This window comes from Ammodytes marinus, assembly GCF_949987685.1.
Source record: "Ammodytes marinus genome assembly, chromosome: 15".
In the NCBI taxonomy this organism is placed as follows: domain Eukaryota; kingdom Metazoa; phylum Chordata; class Actinopteri; order Uranoscopiformes; family Ammodytidae; genus Ammodytes; species Ammodytes marinus.
Window position 1 is genome coordinate 1,353,838 of NC_137219.1, and position 22,500 is coordinate 1,376,337.

The window sequence follows — 22,500 nt, forward strand, 5'->3', positions numbered from 1 at the left end:
CACACACACGCACACACACAGGCACGCACGCACGCACACATGGAGACAACAAGAAATGCTTTATTCTTTGATTTTTATTTTAGTTATTGAACACTTACAACAATGACATTTTAACAACACAGACATGATTACTTTTAACCATTTATATCTGAATTAAAGCTGCAGTGTGTAGAATTTTGGGTTTTATTTCCTAGCAGATTTTGTAGAAAGTAATTATAATATCCATAAGTACATTTAATTTAGTGCATAATAGCTGAACATTTTTTTTAGAATTTTTTTTCCCCCCTTAGAAAGGGTCTCATATATGTCCATATTTCTGCATATTTTGGACCAAGGCCTAGTGCCGCCATCTTGAAAGTGTCATAGTTGGAATGTCATCAGGTGCATTGTTTAACATTTAGAATTGTTCTTGTCCTTGAAGGCCACTGTAGCTTCTGTTATTATTCTAAAGGGTTGGGTTTACCCAGGGAGCGTTGCATTCTAGAACTTTGTAGAACTTTCTTGATGATGTCATAATACACACTGCACCTTTAAGACGTGTTTTCAGACACTTTCACTTAACATTTCTAAACACTTAATTTCAAATTATCTCCTCGACATCTTATAACCGAATCTAGCTTTTATCCGGTGTAGGGAAACCTAAGGAGCGCTGCCTGTTCTGGGCCCAGCAAAATCTTACCCAGGTCCACACTGCTATCTGCGGGCATTGCGCTGCTATTGGTCGCTATCATCACATCGGCGTATGTAGGCAGAGACGGGTCGTTTAGTTCTAGCGTGGTTTGATTGGCGTCCCAGTTAAAGATGGCGACGTAACGGTGGCTTTGGTCCCACACGCGAGAATACGCCAGAGCGGAGGAGGAGTTATGGAGGAGGAGGAAGTCGCCGTAAAGCAGAGAACGCTCTTTACTACGAAGATCGCTGAGAAAACGGAAAAATTTACGGCAGGAAATGCGTTCCGACTGCTCCTTCTAAAGAGAGGGAGGGATGGAGGGAGGGAGGGAGGGAGAGAGGGAGAGAGGGAGGGAGAGAGAGAGGGAGAGAGGATGGAGGGAGGGAGGGGGAGGGAGGGAAGGAGGGAGAGAGGGAGGGAGAAAGGGAGGGAGGGAGGGAGAGAGGGAGAGAGGGAGAGAGAGAGGGAGGGGGAGAGAGAGAGGGAGGGAGAGAGAGAGACAGTTTAATTTAATTTAATTGATCCTTGACATTTTCCATTTAAAAAATTAAGCGAGTGAGTGAGTGTGTTTGTGTGTGTGTGTGTCTGTATGTCTGTGTGTGTGTGTGTGTGTGTGTGTGCGTGCGTGCGTGTGTGTGTGTGTCTGTGTGTGTGTGTGTGTGTGTGTGCGTGCGTGCGTGCGTGCGTGTGTGTGTCTGTGTGTGTGTGTGTGTATGTGTGTGTGTGTGTGTGTGTGTGTGTGTGTGTGTGTGTGTGTGTGTGTGTGTCTGTGTGTCTTTACCAGCAGAGTCCCGTTCAGCTCCTCTTCAGAGTCCCAAATCATCTTGGGAAAGTTGTTTTCCTTTAACAGATAAAATAAAAACTATTTTCTTGACTTAAAAATATTATTAAACAATGTCAGTTCAGGGGGCGCCCTTTGCTCAGTTGGTAGGGCGTCCCCCCCCCCCCCCCCCCCATGGGCCTCGGCCAGCAGCGGACCCGGGTTCGATTCCAGCCCGCGGTCGTTCTCTGCATGTCACTCCCCTCTCTGCCCCATTTCAACTCTGTCTCTACACTATCAATAAAGCATAAAAATGCCCAAAAAATATCTTAAAAAAAAAAAAAAAATTATTATAGGATTCTAAAACATTTCATTTGGTTCCATCTAGTGGTGAACACGTGTAACTGCGCCACTCACAGTATATATTTTATGATTATTTAGTATGAATTTGGGTAAATATTAGATGTCTTAAGTAATTGTTAAGAAGATGTACTTCCATGCATACGTGTAGTTTTGTATCTACATGTCTGGTATGTTCTGTTTGTCTTGTTAATTGTTTCTTAAAGGTGCTACGAGGAACTTTTAAATATTTCTGAAACAGTCTCATTTTTCCTCTGATGATCATAGATGACATGTAACAACAAACCAGACCATCAGCGCAAAGAATGCTATTTTTATATAGTTTTTCTTAATGCCTTTGTCATGGGTATACGCTCACCCAGGAACAACAGCTGGCGTGATAAAAACACTACCGCTTTTGTCCAAAGGGGGGCGCTAGAATTAACACAATCTGAAAGTTCCTCGTAGCACCTTTAAGAAAATAACAAAAACCTCTTTCTCACCATGTCCTGTAGTGCGATCTCGTCCCCGTAGTTGAACACAGGGGTCCCGGGAAGCGTCAGTAGCAGCAGCTGATAGAAACGAACCATCCAGGGTCCCACCAGAGAGGCCATGTGCCCGATCGCCGGCCCCCCCATGCTCCAGGCCAGGGACGTCTGTACGTGGGACCTGTGGAAGCCAATTTTATATTGCTTAGTTTAATTCTACTCTACATTCATTACTTGATTATTGTATGAAGTGTATTCCCTCTCATCTTAAAGGCCTACTTCACCGGTGGGAATATGAAGGTGTATTGAACTCTGAGATCCTATGTAGTATAAATGTGCAAAACATTTTAGAAATCGGTTCATCCTAGCCTGAGAAAAGGCAGAAATAGTGTTTTATGGTCTCACTGTCTAACCCTACATTTTGCACAGTTGTGATGTCACACATGGGAAAATACACACACACACACACACACACACACACACACACGCACACACACACACACACACACACACACACACACACACACACACACACACACACACACACACACACACACACACACACACACACACACGATGCTCTGGTCTGAATGCTGACCATAATCATCTGTATATTGGCTTTTGAAACGAAGTAAAGATTTGTTTTCATATTTTAAACCTGCAGTGTGTAGAATTTTGGGTTTTATTTCCTAGCAGATTTTGTAGAAAGTAATTATAATATCCATAAGTACATTTAATTTAGTGCATAATAGCTGAAAAGAATGTTTTGAATTATTATTTTTCCCTTAGAAAGGATCTCATATATGTCCATATTTCTGCATATTTTGGACCAAGGCCTAGTGCCGCCATCTTGAAAGTGTCATAGTTGGAATGTCATCAGGTGCATTGTTTAAAATGTAGAATTGTTCTTGTCCTTGAAGGCCACTGTAGCTTCTGTTATTATTCTAAAGGGGTGGGGTTACCCAGGGAGCGTTGCATTCTAGAACTTTGTAGAACTTTCTTGATGATGTCATATAACACACTGCACCTTTAATATACAGTGAAGTATTATTCAACCAAAAAAACTTCTAGCACAGACCCGTAGAGCAGGCGCAGAGACTGGGCATGCTCAGTGGCGTCCGGGGAGATTTGACTGGAGCCGAGGCGGGAAACCAGGATGTCAGAAATCAGCAGGTCGACTCCGCTGGACGAAAGCAGAGACGAGACTTCTGCAGCCGAGGAGCGCTCGGTTAGACCTATCAGGACCCTGAAAAAAAAAAAAAATAATTAATGAAAATATTTAATTAAAAAAAAATGTATAGGCAACTTGGCAAGGCAAGTTTATTTCTATAGCACAATTCAGACACAAGGCCACTCAAAGAAGTGCTTTACAGGGGCAAGATTAGAATACATAAAACACATTATAAAACATTTAAAAGCGAATGAAAAGAAGCAAATAAAATTAAAATTGCAGGTTAAAATGGAAACAGAAAAAGTCTTCAGACTCGATTTTAAAAGAACTGAGAGTTGCAGCAGACCTCAAGTTCTCTGGGAGTTTGTTCACACACACACACACACACACACACACACACACACACACACACACACACACACACACACACACACACACACACACACACACCTCTTGTCTGTGCGTTCCTCGGTGGTCCCGTTCTGTACGATGGCTCGGATGTCGTTCCACAGAGAAGGAACAATGTTAGCCACACGCTCCACTCCCGACAGCTGCACTCCATCTATACCTCTGTCCATCCAGAACACTAAGGCAGACTGGGAGGGAGGGAGGGAGGGAGGGAGGGAGGGAGGGAGAGAGGGAGAGAGAGGGAGAGAGAGAGAGAGGGAGGGAGAGAGGGAGGGAGGGAGGGAGGGAGAGAGAGGGAGGGAGGGAGAGAGGGAGGGGAGAGGGAGGGAGGGAGAGAGAGAGGGAGAGAGGGAGAGAGGGAAGGAGGGACGGAGAGAGAGAGAGAGAGAGGGAAGGAGAGAGGGAGAGAGAGGGAGGCAGGGAGGGAGGGAGGGAGGGAGGGAGGGAGGGAGAGAGAGAGAGGGAAGGTGGGAGGGAGAGAGAGAGGGAGAGAGAGAGAGGGAGGGAGGGAGAGAGAGGGAGGGAGAGAGAGAGAGAGGGAGGGAGGGAGGGAGAGGGAGGGAGACGGGCAGGGAGGGAGAGAGAGAGAGAGGGAGAGAGAGAGAGGGAGAGATAGAGACAGGCAGAGAGACAGGGAGGGAGGCAGACAGAGAGGGAGGGAGGGAGACAGACAGACAGGGAGGGAGAGAGACAGACAGGGAGGGAGAGAGAGAGGGAGGGAGAGAGAGAGAGAGAGGGAGAGAGACAGACAGACAGGGAGGGAGAGAGACAGACAGGGAGGGAGAGAGAGAGGGGGAGAGAGAGAGAGAGAGAGAGAGAGAGAGGGAGAGAAACAGACAGACAGGGAGGGAGAGAGACAGACAGGGAGGGAGAGAGAGAGGGAGAGAGAGAGAGAGAGAGAGAGGGAGGGAGGCAGACAGACAGAGTTTAAAAGTTTTTACGGGTATTCAACTATATCAAAATGTTGTCCATACCAACACGTTCTCACTCCTAAGGCGTCAAAACGGGACTGATTTGCAGTGCATTTAGCTTCAAAATATGACGCTAAATCCGCCCTTAGGCTTCACTTTTGGAAGCTTATTGCTCTTCATAGATATACTGGGGAATGTGGCGCATGCGCCCGGGAACGAGACGGCGAATATAGCCTACTCTTAACATTGTCTACAGTAAGCCACATTGAAAGCATATAACAGGCGAATGGGCTTTCATTTATCCGTCCTATTCAGAGTATGGTATTGTTCAAATGTAAGTACGAGCAGCTGACTGTGTTGGCATACTGTGACTTCACATATTTGATCAAACTATCGGCCGTGTGTTGTTATTATACGTTGGTAGGATGTGACGTGCACTGTATCTTATGCAGTAAAGTTACGTCTTCCTTGTCTCCCAATAATACTCCAGGCTAAATTAAAGTGGATCACAGGCTAAAACGCTATTATTTATACGTTTGTAATTGTAATGCATGCTGGGTGATGTTTTTACTGTCTAAAAAATGCCCACAATTTTATTTGAACTCGGCTTATTAAATCAATACCTTCCCGGTTTCACATTCCGGAGAGATCGCTATCATACCAGGCACAGGGCTCCTATTTTTGGGCTTAATAATATTATTGAAACATCCGAACTCTATTCTCAATTATTATTGTAGGCTTTTTTATTTTATTTCACTTTTAGATGAGAGGTGATTTAGAGCAGTAGCCTAGCATAATCTTGGTAACGTCTTTTGAGATGATATTCTTTTAAATTAATTTCATTAATTTTACTTTCGCATCTTGTGATTATTTATATAAGTGACTCTTAGTTTGAAGTCGGTTTTTAAATGTCGGAATGCGGGTGCATTTCATTCTCCGACAAATGCAACAGGCGATTTAAGGATAGATGCATCATTAAACGTGTCTGATAACATTTCTAGCGAGAAATGTCCACTTTACTTTCCCAATCTTCACTCGGTGAGTGTGTAGGATAGTTTGATAGTTATCACGAAGGCTCGACAGAAAGATCTTTCAATGCACCGCCATGATTTTTATGAGAGACGCAGCCGTCGGAGAAGTACAGCAGGGGGCGATCATTTATTGCCAATGTCAAAAGATCCACATCCAGACGGCGTGAAGAAGAGCTTGCAACATGTAAACAACCCATGGACATATAAAGAAACAACCTGGATATTTCCTCGTGAAACGCTTTCACTCTCAGGTAAGGGTATGATACACGTGGCAAATATAACTATTCATTTGAAAACTTGTGCTGGAGCTTGTTGTTAGGATACATGTAATATTGTAAATGTAATGTAGGTTGAATCAGACGGTAGAAAACCGAAAGTATCTCCCAAAAGATTAATCGAGTAAACGTAAGCGGACGCTATACCATCAACGAGTGAGCTCGTTTGGCTTTAAAGGTAGCTGTAAGACTAGCTTTAAAGATCATTTCACAGATAATTTGCGTTATGCAGGATTATCTTTTAAAGCATCAAAGTTACTTTCTTTCTTTACTTTAAACATGTGAAATCTTGGGTGAAAGTTCTTATTCACTCGTTCATTCAATAGTGTATAATTGAGATGGCAAATCAGCACAATAGAGGTCCAGCAGAGGATGCTATTTTGTTTGCAGACCTATTTCTGGCTCAGGGTAATGCAAGTACCTTTGGATAGACATTATTCTGCAAATAAAAATTAGAAAAAAAACCACTGTCCAATAGTTGCCGTTGTGCTTACGTGCAATGCTCACTTTCTGTCATGAAAGGCAAAGCACATTTTAGATCAACCATACATTTCCTATTCGATGGGGATGAGAGAGAATTAAGGAATTCCACTGCTGAAAAGAAAAAGCAGAAGTGGGTAATCGCAAAAACGTTCTTCAGCTACATGTTGGTCTATGTTTTCTCTGGATAAATCACATTTAAAGGGGTTAATATGTTCATCAATATACATTTATTTACATAAAATAACTTTCAGCTAGCTAGCTAATTTGCCAGCCAGTATTTTATATTGTATTTTGATAATCTCTTGTGTATCTATCCTACATTAGTTCTTTCTGTAGCTGCCAGTGAGGACCTGAATCCTTGTGAACCGTCTGATGAGGGCAGCTCCCAGGCTCTGGAACAGCCTCCCCCAACATATCCGTGACTCTGAGACCCTCACCATCTTCCAGTCCAAACTCAAGACCCATCTCTTCTCCTCTGCCTACCCCTAGTTCACCCACCAACCCAACTCTACATTTTATTTGTGTTTGTTTATTGTTTTGTTTTTGTAAAGCGCTCTGAGTGAGACAAGAGCGCTATATAAATAAAATTTATTATTATTATTATTATTATGAGGTACCCACGGTGATGACCCAAGCAAGGCTCTACCACTTGGACTGCTTGTCGTCCTCCAGAGAGGTTCCAAAGAGAAACTGCAGACCTGTCTGACTGTGCAGCTTCGACCTGCACCCCACACAGTCTGCTGACAGGGCAACTATTTAGCATAAATGGTATGTATGTTTTAACTTTCATATTTTTGTTTTTCAGTTGTGTCACAAGCTTATTAAGTTTGACTGTTTCTTGAACAGGAGCATCTAGGCTGAAATTCAGTTTTGTGCTTGCATTAAGGTCGGAGGAGTCATATTTTAAAGGCACCATTATACCCAAGGATGCAGACGTGCCCTCGTTTGTTCAGGAGATCTAGAGTAAAGTGAAAAATCTAAGTAAAGTATTCCAGTTTATAGTCCGGCTGTGAATGCTGTAGTCTTGCAATCTTATCTAAATACATTTTGCATACACACTACAAGAAGAGGTAGCTGTGCTGCCAGCCAAAGATCTGCAGCCAGGGAAAATGCACGGAGAGCAGGTCAACTTGATGAAGAGGTTCATGAGGTAGCTGTCTGCAGCATGGGGTGCCACTGAACAGGGGGAGATATTAAGACAACTCCTGATCCTGCAGAAGGAGATTCAGGCAGCCCACAAGCAAAAAATGTTTGTGCACTGACTGACATTTGTGTTTGACAAGAGTTCTACCCCTTCCTTCAAAAGGTTGCATTGCCGGAACTGAGCCCTCTCCATCAAATGAGCCTGTTCCTGCATAGGCCTATTCATCCAAGTGTGAGATATTGACTTTTTATCATTAACATTGTAAACACATTTTATTATTGATAATGACAATACACACATTTGTGATCGGTGCATCCCAACAGATAACTTTGTTTCACACATATTAAATTGTCTTGACTAGAAAGAATATGGAGGGGGCCGGCACGACTGCAGGGGAAGAGGAGGAATTGGTCAACTGTTTACATGATCAAATCAGGTATGTAATTCTCCTTTATTACTTTAGTCTTGCATGCCCATTTTCTATATGCAAATACATACAGTTGACTGAACTACCTAAGCCACTGAGGTCCAGTTTATATATATATTTTTTTTATCGGGATGACATGCTGACTTCATGTCATTGGTTATACAGGCACAAGCACGACAGTCTTAACCTAGAATTGACCAACAGTTATGTCCAGGTACTAATAATATTATCACATGATTACCTACACACACAAACCCTGCAATTGTTTGTTTGTTGTTTTCACTATAGGCTGTTCTAAGGCTGAGGCAGATTCCCAGAGGCTGAAGGGCTGGAGAACATGGTGCAGCTGTGGGTTGATGACGTCAGACAGTGGGTAACTGATGGTACATTATATTGCCATAGTTCCAAATAATATTTATTTAACTGCATTGTGTAATATGCAGTGTTGAACGTGTTGCTGTAATCCATTACTGTCTGTCCTGTAACACATTATGTTTCCAATGGAAATGTCATGTATAGGATATTTCAGCCAAAGCCACTGTCCCAAAATGCTTCATCAGCATCTCTAGACAAAGCTATCAGATGGATTTGTGGTCTCATTCTGAAAGGTGTCAATGAAGAATTTTAAGTATTGGTAATGGTAATTTGGCTTTCAAATTTGTGTTCACAGCTTCAGTTTGCTTCCACACAACTGAAGCAAAGCCGCAAAGTTAACAGTTTAGTAGTAGTTATCGGAAAAGTATGCTGACCATCACTTCACAGTGGCTATATATTGAATGTTTTTTGTCTCCCCAACTGCAGTTGCGTTGACCAACACAGCCTTCAGCGGTCAATAGAGCAGATGTGTCTGGGTGTTTATCAAAAAAGCAAGCCTCTATAATCGCACTGGTGGGTTACTGACTCACCTATTTATAGTTATTGACATGATCTGCAAATCTCTTATCTGGAATTCTTTGGGGACATGCAGCACAGGGCCCAAGCCTTTTTTGAACCTGGGCCATTATGGTACTACACTGACTCACCGGCCACTTTATTAGGTACAGCGGTTCATTTTCTTGTTAACACATATAACTAATCAGCCAATCACATGTAACAGTAACTCAAGTAACCACTCGTTACAACCAGGGTATGCAGAGTACCATCTCTGAACGCAAAACACGACCAACCTTGAAGCAGATGGGCTACAGCAACAGAAGACCCCACCTGGTGCCACTCCTGTCAGCTAAAAACAGGAAAATGAGGCTACAATTCTCACAGGATCACCAATATTGGACAATAGAAGATTGAAAAATCATGCCTGGTCTGATGAGTCTCGATTTTCAGTTGCGACATTCAGATGGCAGGTTCAGAATTTGGCGTAAACAACATGAAAGTATGGATCCATCCTGCCGTGCACCATCCACCATGCCATGTTCAAACTTCACAGTCACCTAAACCCCCTTTCTTCCCCATTCTGATGCTCGGTTTGACTTCAGTACATTGTCTTGACCACGTCTAAATGCCTAAATGCATTAAATTGCTGCCCTGTGATTGGCTGATTAGCTTTTTGTTTTTATAAGCCATTGAACAGATGTACCTAATAAAGTGGCCGGTGTGTGTATATGGTATTCACCTTAACCAGTGAACCACCTGGATTTAATGTTTTATGTCTCTTTTGTAACTATAGACAGCAACCAGACCCAACAGTTGTATCGAGAAAAAAAAGAGAATCTATTTTGACGCAATCAAGCGATACAATGAGCAGGTGACGGGAGGAGTGCATAAAGGAGGGAATGCTGGAAAGACAACTGTCTGTGGTGGAACATGCAACTGAGGAAGACCTTCCTTTATGGCCAGCCATGGAAAGTGCACAGCAGTGGTAAGGAACAACTTCTGTAAGGGAGAGGGATTACAGATATACACAGATAATGAGTTGATAGGCATATGTGCTGTACAATTCTTCTTGTGGATTTTATATTGCAGCTTCTAGGTTCAAATATATGCTTGGCCAGTGGGAGTATGCTAGTATTTAGAATATAGGTCAAATGTGTTGACTGTCTCATTTGTATGACTTCAGATTCCACAAGCATCCTCACTAAGAAGAAATTTGTCCATGAAAATAGATCTGCAAATCAAGCTATCTCAGAGGGCTAGCTGTTGGCATCGGAAAGCTGATCATAAAAATGCCTGGAGGGAACAACCACGGTAAGAACATGGTGACGACACAATAGAGGTGTTCTAAGGGTGAATTCACACCTGCCGTGTTTAGTTCACCTGAAACAAACTCAGGTGCACTTCCGCCTTCGTTGTGCATCTTTCAGGCAAGTGTGAATACAGCAATTGCGCTAGGGGGTGGACCAAACAAGCACCCCGACACCTAGCTGAAGCGGTATGCTAACAAAGCACTCTGCTGCAGTTTATTTGTGGTGTGAATTCGTCCGGACTCGATCTGACCCAAATGCAGAAAGCACTGTGCCTTTTCTTTCTTTTAATAAATCGCCATCAGCTTTACATTATTGGAAAGTGTTGTTGTCGCCATTGTTGTTAGACTGGGAGCCCTAAGCCAATATATTACATTTGAGAGAGATGACGCGTAACAATGCTGACAAGTTCAGCAATCAGATGAAGATGAAGACCATGTTTTTATTTTGCTTCCCATGTTAACGGGTTATATGCGCAGATATAATCCGTGTCAGTAAGCGTGTCGGCTAAGCGGTGTGTCTTCTCCCGAGCCCAGCGGCCAGCAGCAAAAAAATATTATGTTTCACATTGTAGGCTACAAGCCACTACATGTGACATTGTCATACATATTTAAACGATATGAACCCACAATAATTTGATGTTTTTATTTTTATTTATAGTTTTATTTATTTAACCTATCATACTGTAGAACAGGCAGTAGTGACCCCCCCCCCCCCCCCCCTCTTTCTCTCTCTCTCTCACTCTCTCTCAAACAACGCAAACGACTAGTAGTTTATAGCCTACATATGTTAATGACGCACAGTTCTTATTTGCTGATGGCACCAACTCACTATAAACCCGATAGCAGTAGGCCTATGACATATATCAATGATTTTTTAGACTTTGGCAGTTTTCACTTTATGCTTCCTGCTTTTCCCCGCCCAAGAATGTCTGTCCAATGAATGAATGACCTCAGCACACTTGTGCTTTTGCTTCGTAATTCTGGTGCATTTGTAAAAGAAGAAGTGTGTAAGTGGACCACACCAAACAAAAAATAAAATTCTATTTGTTCTGGACCAAAGCAAGTGAATTAGCGGACTTTCCCAGTGTGAATACACCCTAATGCTCATTGGAGATGAAACTTAGGGAGGGATCTTACTTTGGTCCGACAAGAATGACTGTGTTCCAAATGTCAAGTCTCCTTTTCATTTTGTATTTCCTCCTACGCAGTTTAACTGATGAGGGACGTTGCTGGCTACGGTATCTTCTCCAGGAAAAGCTTGTCGATGTGGAGACGAATTTCCAAGTCGTTGACTCAACATACAATACTGCCTGGCTAAAGGACCTCTGTTCCCTGAAGACATGTCTGAGGAGCTTACAGAGGAGCATAAAGGACTTGAATACATGAAAGTGATTATGAAGAATGGTCTGATTTCAATAAACTAGTCTCCAACACACACCCTTGTCTTATTTGTGAGGAGTAGCAAATAGCTTAATTTTGAGGGGATTTATGAGTGAATTTCTCTTATTATACAAACCGTTATTTTTACAGGGAAAGATCGAACATAGCAAGCTCTCTTTTGCAATGATGCCCTGATAGCGACATATATGATTTACTTGGTACTGTATGGGTCTAAGTTGTCTATGTTAAGACTGTGTATTGTGTTATTTCTGCAGACATGCTTTCTGCGATCTGCATGCTAGGCCTTGATTTTTCTGCTGTACTACATGCATCACTCTTACTGTATTCTAAAAGTCAGTTTTGAATGACTCTATCCCTGAGACGTATGTTATGGATATTGTAGTTACATGAAAGACCCTAACACTGAATAAATATAATTTGTGCTGACTTATGTCATATTGATATGATTGAATGTCTTTGTGTGACCTGTTTAAAATGGACATTCAAATTGCTGTGATATCTATATTGAATGCTAAATGAAAAGCCTATGAGAATCAGTTTGAAAGGCTATGCAGGTTTTTAATTATGTTTATGATCTTAGGAGTTATACTGGAAGTGAGACAACTATGATGCGAATGCCTTCTCATTTATCCATTTTATGAATGAGAATTTTCAAGAATCCCACAAAGATCAGTTTAAGATATGAGTGCCATGCAACCCAAGAAAAAAACACTTTACTGAAAAGAAACACAGTTGTCTTTGTACATTCTCACATGGCTGCTACTTCACAACAACTTCTTCCACAACTGCTACTTCCCCCCGATTTAAGCATATTTACGTGCTTGACTACCCAGGCTTAAGTGTGTAGGTGGGCAAACTTAATTCAAATCTATTTTGTGTTACATTACATGTTGTTGGATAACCTTAACTCTAATCTTAAAATAATGTGTACTATAATTGCATTGGATAGAAACTCAATACGTTTGAATAAAATCTGAATTGTCACGTTAATATCCAATTCGTAGATCTAAAAGTGTGACGTTGGGACTTTGGACATCTTGGGGTGCGTTCACGAGCCAACTATGCCACTGCTACGTGGACCTATTAGCACTGCTAGCTTCCTTCAACTAAAATGTCCCCACCAAATTGACTTGTGCACTGAACTGCGCCGTTTTTTTTAAACCAAGTCATATTATAGCCTACGTAATCAATTAAAAACTCTACTTTATAGAAGAGGAAAATCGATCGAGGTGCAACACCCGCACGGTTTGTTTATAAACGTAGCTAAATCCGTTGCGTCATTGAACGCAACCCGTTCTTTCAGACGAAACACGTCTAAAAACACTGATAAATGCATTTATTTAAATTTTTACAACATATGTTTCCCCATAATATGAAAACATTTGTAAAAGTTATACTTTCTCTGTTGACATATGGACGGATAGTTGTTTTATAAGCCGTAATGTCACAACCCTAACGCTAACCCTAACCCTAACCCGGAAATACATAACTAAAAACTACAAACGTAAGAAATTGCAATACACTGTACTCTGCGGCGCAATATTTTTTGTAGTTCTAATGTGATTTCCCTATTTCGTGAAACTGTGACCAGAAACCTTGAAGGTTAATTATATGTTCAAGGGAGTTGGAAGCACAAATATTTGGTCAGATTTCATTTTTACCATTTTTAAGAGGGTGAAATTATGTTTTTTCTTGGTTTTGACCCTTCTCAGTGGCGCCCCCTATTGGTTTGACCAAGTGCATGAAAGAAGAGGTCAAGACCTTTGCAAAATAGTTCCCCCCTTGTCTGTATCACATTTTGTTGCTGGTCTGTAAGCCTTCAAAAGTAGTTCAAGTTCAAGGTTCAAAGGGCAACCCTGTGGGGTAGGCACCGCCCACAAAGTTCACAGTGGCATATTCATACTCCACTGATAAAGACCTTTCCAACGATGTCTTCATTGTCATCCTACGACCAGGGATAATTTTCATCTGGCGTCATGCGGACGTCCTTGCATGTGTACTTTTGGAGAGTCTGTTAGTGCCTAGATGGATTAAATTAGTCAAAAATTATTTAAGGAGTATTTATTGATTAAATTTGTTCAAGATATTAATGGTTAGCTTATCCACTGTCATAGTTTTCAATTTGGACCAGTTTAGACCCAAAATTCCCTGCAAACCACATAATGTTTCATATAAATATTTTCCCATTCGATTAATATGGACATTTCTATCAACTGTGTCCCCTTCCCCAATGCTTCCAGGAAGGTCCTAGATGATTCAAGATGATATTATATAGTAATGACAATGTATGTCTGTGTGCAGTTACATTTGTACACACAGTTTTTTTTAATTGGCCTTTGCAAAATGTGCTTTTTTTAAAAAAAAGGGCATGTTCCGTAAAGTAACACACAGTGCATGGCGAGGGAGATATACTTCACTGGACAATGAATGGTTTATATATAACCTGTCTGGAGTTTACATGATTCACTCTGTTAACCTTCCATTTCTTGTTGTATTTGAATGAAAAAGCTCAATTACATATCAATTTGTAAACCACTTTGTAGTCAATGAACAGGACAAAAAGTAATAGGCCTACGTCCAAAATACATGAAATATGGTATGTGATTGGCTGCATATGAACGACTCTCTAAAGTAGCCCATAGTCTGTTATGTTTTGTTTTCATAAATACAGCGTTGTTATACACTAGTTACATATATATTTTCAACTTATTTTATCTGACTTCATGTTTTTGTCTTTACCCATAATGTTTTTTTAGTAAGTAATTCTGCTCTGTGGATTGGGGCGGGAGGTGATATGGCTGTTTTGTTCTCTTCTTTTTACATGAAGCACTGTCTTACCTTTCTGTGTATGCATAGTGCTATTTACAGTAATTGAAGTAATTTGATTTGATATATTTATACTGCCTGTCCAGACAAATTCACATTTGCCTTTATATGCACAGCCATCCTTGATAAACACTATTTAAGATTATACTGATATACACTGTATGTATGCCAGGGTTAGAAAATAATTTAAATACAAAATACCATGGTTACAATATACAGAAATAAGCTAATAATTTAAAAAAAAGCTATAGAGAATGTTGACATGGTCTTTAATAAGACTATTCTTTAAATACATTTTTATCTCAAGTGTTTAAAAAAAACGAAGTAGAATATTTGAAAATCTGTGTTTAATATATTTTACAACAAAGTACAACCTTCAACATAAATGTGAACATGTAACAAAAACAAAACACTGTAAGACTTGATACAATCATAACATGTGCAAAGTATAGAGTAAAATTCATCCTTCCCATCCCTGCAATCATGCCTAAAATCTGCCGTTTGTACTTAAACTTCAAATGACAGGAAAGATACAATATAACCATGTATATTTCCACTATGGTAAAGAAGAGATTTGTAGCTACAGAGCATCCACAGAGGAGGACAATGGTAAAATGGAGCTGAAGTTCTTAATTTGGGGGTAGCTAAAATCCTGTACACTATTCTTATTATATTTAATCCGATTGGCAAATACCACAAAATATGTTTTTACGGCCTGTCAAATAAGAGTGGGAATTTTCACTGGGAAAGGGGCATGACGTGGAGGGAAGTACACTACAACTAAAAATACTAGCAACCAAACAGACACAACACAAATGATAAAACAATCAAAATCCTAAACTGGGCGTTATGATGAATATGAGCCTTTAACAAGTGTCTCCATCTGCCACCCACTCCAACGGCCATTCTTTTCCACTGCAACACAAAAAAGGAGACATACATTAAGATGTTATATTTGACCTGTAAACACATCACATTCACAACACATATTAAAGGCGCTTCACACCAGCTGTGTTTGGTTCGATCAAAACAAACTTGGTTGATCTCCTCCTTTGGTGCGGTTCATCTGTGCAGATAAGAACACACACACGGCACCAAAAGCGGACATGGAAGCTTCGAAACTAACCGATTGTACCGAGTCCGACCAAACGGCAGGACGGTTTTTCACCAGCTGATTTGGACTGATTTTGAACTAAACCCGTTTTTAAAAATAAAACAATTCTCACATCTGGTGCGAACCAAGGAAGCGGACTATGACAGGTAAGCGGCGTGTAGCGGCATGTAGTAGTGTGCTTGGTTTTGACCTGCTAGACCGGCCATGTCTGTCTCATGGCAGTTGCTGACAGGCCCAACAGTTTAGTGTGATTAATTGGGGACTCCAACATACAGGTGAAACTCGAAAGATTAGAATATCGTGCAAAAGTTCATTTATTTCAGTAATTTAACTTAAAAGGTGAAACTAAAATATTATATAGACTCATTACATGCAAAGTGAGATATTTCAAGCCTTTGTCTGTTATCATTGTATTTATTATGGCTTACAGCTTATGAAAACCCCACATTCAAAGTCTCTGAAAATTTTAATATTACATAAAAATCAATAAAAATGGGATTTTAAATACAGAAATGTCAGCCGTATATAAAGTATAATCATCGATATGTACTCAGTACTTGCTTTGGGCCCGTTTTGCATGAATTCTTTCCTCAATTCCAATTCATTTTCCATGATATTCTAATAATATGAGTATCACCAGGCTCTGTGACACAAATGAGCACAGTCCTCCAGAACTGTGCGGCGGATTTACTACAAACATACAGAAAATGTGTTGGCGTACTGTATGTAGGAATGCATACACGACTAGAAATTATTTGATGCACTGTCAAACACACATGTGGTGTAAACACGCGCATATGCATATTAAGCATAGTGCCGCAGTGACAGGCCTAAAAATTAGACTTCAATTCTATTTTAGAAATCTGCAGTGGGTATTACGTTCGTCTGCTGTTGCGTGGACTGGCTTGGTGTAGCAGCTATCATTGATTATAATGGGAGCGCATCTTTACCACTTTCTGCTCAGTGCTGCTGCTTACCGCTTACGTGCCCAGTGTAGCTGTTTTAGGGTGTATTCACACTGGGAAAGTTTGCTAGTTCACTTGCTTTGGTCCAGACCAAATAGAATTTAGATTTTCTTTTTGGTTTGGTCAACTTTCATATTGCCCTTTTTGCAAGTGAACCAGCATTACGAAGCAAAACCACACGTGGTCTGAGGTCATTCCTTCATTGGACAGACATTCTGGGGTGGAGAGAAACAGGAAGCACAAAGTGAAAACTGAAATATATAATTGATATAATATGGGGTTAAAATAATAAATAAATAGGCCTACATCTAGCCTATAAATAAAGAAGAAAAACATCAAATTATTGTTGTTTCATATGGTTATAATATGTAGGCCTATGTCAAATCAACGTTATGTAGGCTAGCCTACGATGTGAAACATCATTTGCACTGTATTTTTGCTGCTGGACGTGCGGCTCAAGAAGAATAGGCAGCTGGGTGTCAGTTCGGCGCAGCTCAGCTCCAAACTGACACAGGGATAGTATTGATGGTCCCGTTAACATGGGAAGCAAAATAAAAACACACACTTCATGCAAAGCGCAGCGTGAACTTGTTGGCACTGTGCGGGATACGCTCCTCTCTCCTTCATCTGATCGCTGAATACATTCAACATGTTAAATCGCTCTCTCTATCAAATGTAATATATTCACTCGGGGCTCCAGGTCAAACCACAACTATTCTTCCTAACAATGGCGACAACAACACTTTCCCATAATGTGAAGCTGACAGCGATTTATTAAAAAAAGAAAAGAAAGAAATGCACAGTGCTTCCTGCATTTGGGTCGGATCGAGTCTGGACAAATTCACACCACAAACAAACTGCAGCAGAGTGCGTTTGAGCGCTTGTTTGGTCCGCCCCCGAGTGCGATTGCTGTATTCACACTTGCCTGAAAGATGTGCACCGAAGGCGGAAGTGCAACCGAGTTTGTTTCAGGTGAACTAAACACGGCAGGTGTGAATACACCCTTAGTCAATAAGTGGCACATGCAATATGTCTTGTTTTGGCATGTTATAATACATTTTCTGTTTGACAAGAATCACTCTTTTCTTTACATACAATCATCAAACTGTAAAATATTTGGGATTTGAACTTTACTATAGTCAACGGTGGTCAATCTGTTATGTTGTGACTATTTCCTTCAATTGAATGGTATAAAAGTGAATGTCAAGTTCACACATCACTTTGAGAGAATATATTGAATTAATGAAGCTCAAAATCTGACTTCCAACAGGTTTCCAAGTATGACATTACTGTTTTAACTAAATATGATGGTATTGCAGAAGTAGACAAGTTCAGTATTATTAAAAAAAAGGTAAGACGTCATACATACCAGAGTCTATAGTTGGCTCCCAGTCAACTTGCTTGTTTTCAGGAGGTTTCAGGAACTTCACTCCTGGAAAATATTTAACAATGACTTCACTACACAGCACTAAACAGCAAATACGTTCACAAATAAAACTATATCTTTGTTAATTCCTTATCAACCAAATGAGTAGGTTTAAAACAAAATGTACTTTAATACCATGACAAAAACATTTATATATGTTATTTTATTTAAATATATGTTATCGTATATGTTAATTATTTTTATTGACAATTTAAAACAAAATAAAAAAAACAAAAGTAAATTACCACTTTTGCCATTTCAAATAGATTTGTTAAGGTGATGCACATGATTTGAATTAGTTGGCATTTCATCAAAGTTTTTCTTTAGGGGTCAAATGTAGTTCCTGAAGTCCGTATCTCCTTTTTTCTTACCTTCAAAAAGACAGACTGAGACGACTTCTGGAAGTGCCTTCAGAGAATTGGATCATTCCCCCAGGTTGTCAGAGTGTGTTTTGGTTGGCTGTGAAGGTACCATAAGGTCTGCTGGCTGTCCAAAGGCCACTGGTGGGTCAGGAAACACCAGTGCTACCTGGACTTGTGGTTGGGGCAGTTGCGGTTCAATCTGGGATTCAACTTGGGTCTGATGGTTCCTCCACTTGTCCTGCAAACTTTGTGGAGTCCAACAGCGATTGGAAAAGAACAAAATTTAAAAATTATAAACTTTGAAAAGTTAGTTTAATTTTAAACGTAAAGACCATGAAGCCCAATGTAAACCACTCAATACACTTCCTAGGTGGACATACATTTTTCTGAATTAATTAACTGTTAAAATGTTAAAATATAATTTGAGACTGCTTTTTTTCAAGAAATGTCTATTCAACATTAACGGTACAAACAAATATATTGGTAACAGGGCTTCTCATACTTACCAAGTATTTAATTAACATGAATGATGATTACTAAGTGTACTTATGTCTCGTTTCCAGTGAGCAGCACAGTTCGGTTTGGCACAGCATGGTTTGGCAGGGCAAGATAACCCTAGTTCTGGCTTGTGTTTCCACTGCAGACAGCACCCATACTTGGTAGGCAGGTTTTATGCCGGACGGTCAGAGTACATACAGTCTATGGGTCAGAGCAGCTAATCACCGCTGAGCACACCAGCTACGTAACTATGGTGATATCATAGTAGTGGGACACAGATACCCCTTTCCCATCAACGGGAACCAAGTGCCAGCTCCGGGCTGGTGCTGGGGCCAGTTTGCCACTGGTTTCACCCTGGCACAAGTTGTGAACCAGTTGGTTCCACACTCACCAGAGCCGGCAAGAGAGCAAAGTCATGACGTCACTGTAAACGACTGTGGATGTTGCCTGACGGTGCTGCTCTCATAGCTAATGTTAGCAATAGTTTTAAGCACAGCAACAGTGGCGGATACGTCTTATTTTTACATGTGTAGCCTCTTGCTTTGTTAACCAAACACAACCTATTCAGCGTATTTTCACCAGTCGATTTGATCGCTACGTTCCGTCATTGTGTTATGTTTTTTTAAATACTTTGGCGGTTCGCATTTCTAGCCCCGCTCAAACCTTGGGTTGCTCTGGCACCAATTCTTACAGCCCAGAGCCGGCTCTCAGGCGATGGAAAACTAAAAAACTGGTTCGAACTAGCCCCTATTTTGCATCCGTGGGAAAAGTGTATGAGTCACTGATTTAATAAATGAAGATGGAAAACGCAACACAATAAACAAAGAGCTGTGCCAACATTGTTCTATAGACACAAGGCTCTTCCCGAGGTGACTACACACAGCAGTTTATCTCTCACACCGTAATTATGATTCTGTTGACCAATCAACGGACTGCAGTGTGTAGCTCCACCCTTTTGGGAAGACTTGGGCTGTGTGCATTCCAATTCCCATACTTTCTGCTATTTAGGGCAATCCCATTTCTCATTTTCACCCCTACCCCTACCCCTTGGCCCTCCAAACGGAGTGTGAAGGGGTAGGGAGAGAAATCTCCCCTATGAATTTGGGACACCCCTACCCCTTCACGTGAACCCGCAATTCGGAGGGGTAGGGCGAAGGGGTGAATTGGGATTGAGCCTTAGTATGGTAGAAAAAAGATTTAGGGTGTCCCAATTCTTGTGGTCAGATCTAGTATGCTTAAACATATGTCTACTACATATTGCAGAGATTATTAGTGTTGAAAACAGGCAATTCTGACCCACAATTCAGTGTGCACTGGAGCTCACGTATGGATACAACCATGGATGCGACGGATATAAAAGCAAGAGGCAAGATCAAGGCGCAATGTTAGTGTGAAATAAATAAGTAAAGGTATGTCCCAATTGTAGCCTACTGCATCCTAACTAGATTATTTTTTATGGTCAGATGTAGTATGTAGAATAGAAAAAAGCAAGAGGAGGAGATTTGGAACGCAGGGTTGGTTTCAAACTTTTGACAGTGGAAACGCAAAGAATTGTGTGCCAAAACGAACTGTACCTCTGGGTGGAAACAAGGCTTTAGAGAATCACATCAAATATAAATATAAAAATATTTTACCGTGACTTCAAAGAGGTCCTCCATCCTTTCAAGACACACCGATGATGTCTCTGACCAGTGGGAACCGGTCACCGACAACTCCATACACCCAGCCTTCTGAAAGTCTTGCAGGTTTTGCCAGAAACAAAAACGGTCTAAATCCCAGGGCTTGAAGATTCTCGAGCTAAAAAACATGGACACATACAAACACACAAAAAGACAGAAGAATGTTGAAATTTAAGATTATAGCAACTGACAAACAGTACAGAAACGTTAAATATACAGCAAGTTACAGATCCCCTCCACCCAAAATGTTTTTTATTTTTAACTCTCTTAAAATGTTTTACAGTCCTCTATATTGAATTGAATGAATCTGTGCATAGGTTGTCCCTAAAGACCTGTTCACCCCCACAATCTCCTACTGAAAGAGAACGATAAAGTAGAATTATTTTTCTTTTTCTACATTTCTTTGATTCATTTGAACAAAAAAGTGTTTATTCACTCGGTAAAACAATTAAAAATTAAAAATGTAAATATTCAATTATATATGTATTAATTTCATGTTTGACGTGTAATAAACATTAGGGGATAAATGTACACGTTTCTGAGAGGGGATTCATTCATTCTACCGTCTGATTCAACCTACATTACATTTACAATATTACATGTATCCTAACAACAAGCTCCAGCACAAGTTTTCAAATGAATAGTTATATTTGCCACGTGTATCATACCCTTACCTGAGAGTGAAAGCGTTTCACGAGGAAATATCCAGGTTGTTTCTTTATATGTCCATGGGTTGTTTACATGTTGCAAGCTCTTCTTCACGCCGTCTGGATGTGGATCTTTTGACATTGGCAATAAATGATCGCCCCCTGCTGTACTTCTCCGACGGCTGCGTCTCTCATAAAAATCATGGCGGTGCATTGAAAGATCTTTCTGTCGAGCCTTCGTGATAACTATCAAACTATCCTACACACTCACCGAGTGAAGATTGGGAAAGTAAAGTGGACATTTCTCGCTAGAAATGTTATCAGACACGTTTAATGATGCATCTATCCTTAAATCGCCTGTTGCATTTGTCGGAGAATGAAATGCACCCGCATTCCGACATTTAAAAACCGACTTCAAACTAAGAGTCACTTATATAAATAATCACAAGATGCGAAAGTAAAATTAATGAAATTAATTTTAAAGAATATCATCTCAAAAGACGTTACCAAGATTATGCTAGGCTACTGCTCTAAATCACCTCTCATCTAAAAGTGAAATAAAATAAAAAAGCCTACAATAATAATTGAGAATAGAGTTCGGATGTTTCAATAATATTATTAAGCCCAAAAATAGGAGCCCTGTGCCTGGTATGATAGCGATCTCTCCGGAATGTGAAACCGGGAAGGTATTGATTTAATAAGCCGAGTTCAAATAAAATTGTGGGCATTTTTTAGACAGTAAAAACATCACCCAGCATGCATTACAATTACAAACGTATAAATAATAGCGTTTTAGCCTGTGATCCACTTTAATTTAGCCTGGAGTATTATTGGGAGACAAGGAAGACGTAACTTTACTGCATAAGATACAGTGCACGTCACATCCTACCAACGTATAATAACAACACACGGCCGATAGTTTGATCAAATATGTGAAGTCACAGTATGCCAACACAGTCAGCTGCTCGTACTTACATTTGAACAATACCATACTCTGAATAGGACGGATAAATGAAAGCCCATTCGCCTGTTATATGCTTTCAATGTGGCTTAGCTTACTGTAGACAATGTTAAGAGTAGGCTATATTCGCCGTCTCGTTCCCGGGCGCATGCGCCACATTCCCCAGTATATCTATGAAGAGCAATAAGCTTCCAAAAGTGAAGCCTAAGGGCGGATTTAGCGTCATATTTTGAAGCTAAATGCACTGCAAATCAGTCCCGTTTTGACGCCTTAGGAGTGAGAACGTGTTGTCCATACTGGGGGCGCCCTTATCTCAGTTGGTAGGGCGTCCC

The 22,500-nt window shown here is 40.6% G+C and overlaps 1 protein-coding gene across 1 annotated transcript in view; it reads right to left on the minus strand.

Annotated features, from left to right (window-relative positions):
• Positions 1–620: 620 nt before the first annotated feature.
• LOC307261596 (amino acid transporter heavy chain SLC3A2-like) overlaps positions 621–22,500 on the minus strand; it is a gene marked incomplete at both ends in the record, with an annotated part of 33,597 nt that continues 11,717 nt past the window's right edge. Inside the window, 5 exons of the mRNA XM_080042177.1 lie at positions 621–968; positions 1,452–1,511; positions 2,273–2,438; positions 3,336–3,503; positions 3,879–4,024. Of these exons, the coding sequence (XP_079898303.1) occupies positions 621–968; positions 1,452–1,511; positions 2,273–2,438; positions 3,336–3,503; positions 3,879–4,024 (888 nt within the window). The remainder of the gene's footprint in view (positions 969–1,451; positions 1,512–2,272; positions 2,439–3,335; positions 3,504–3,878; positions 4,025–22,500) is intronic.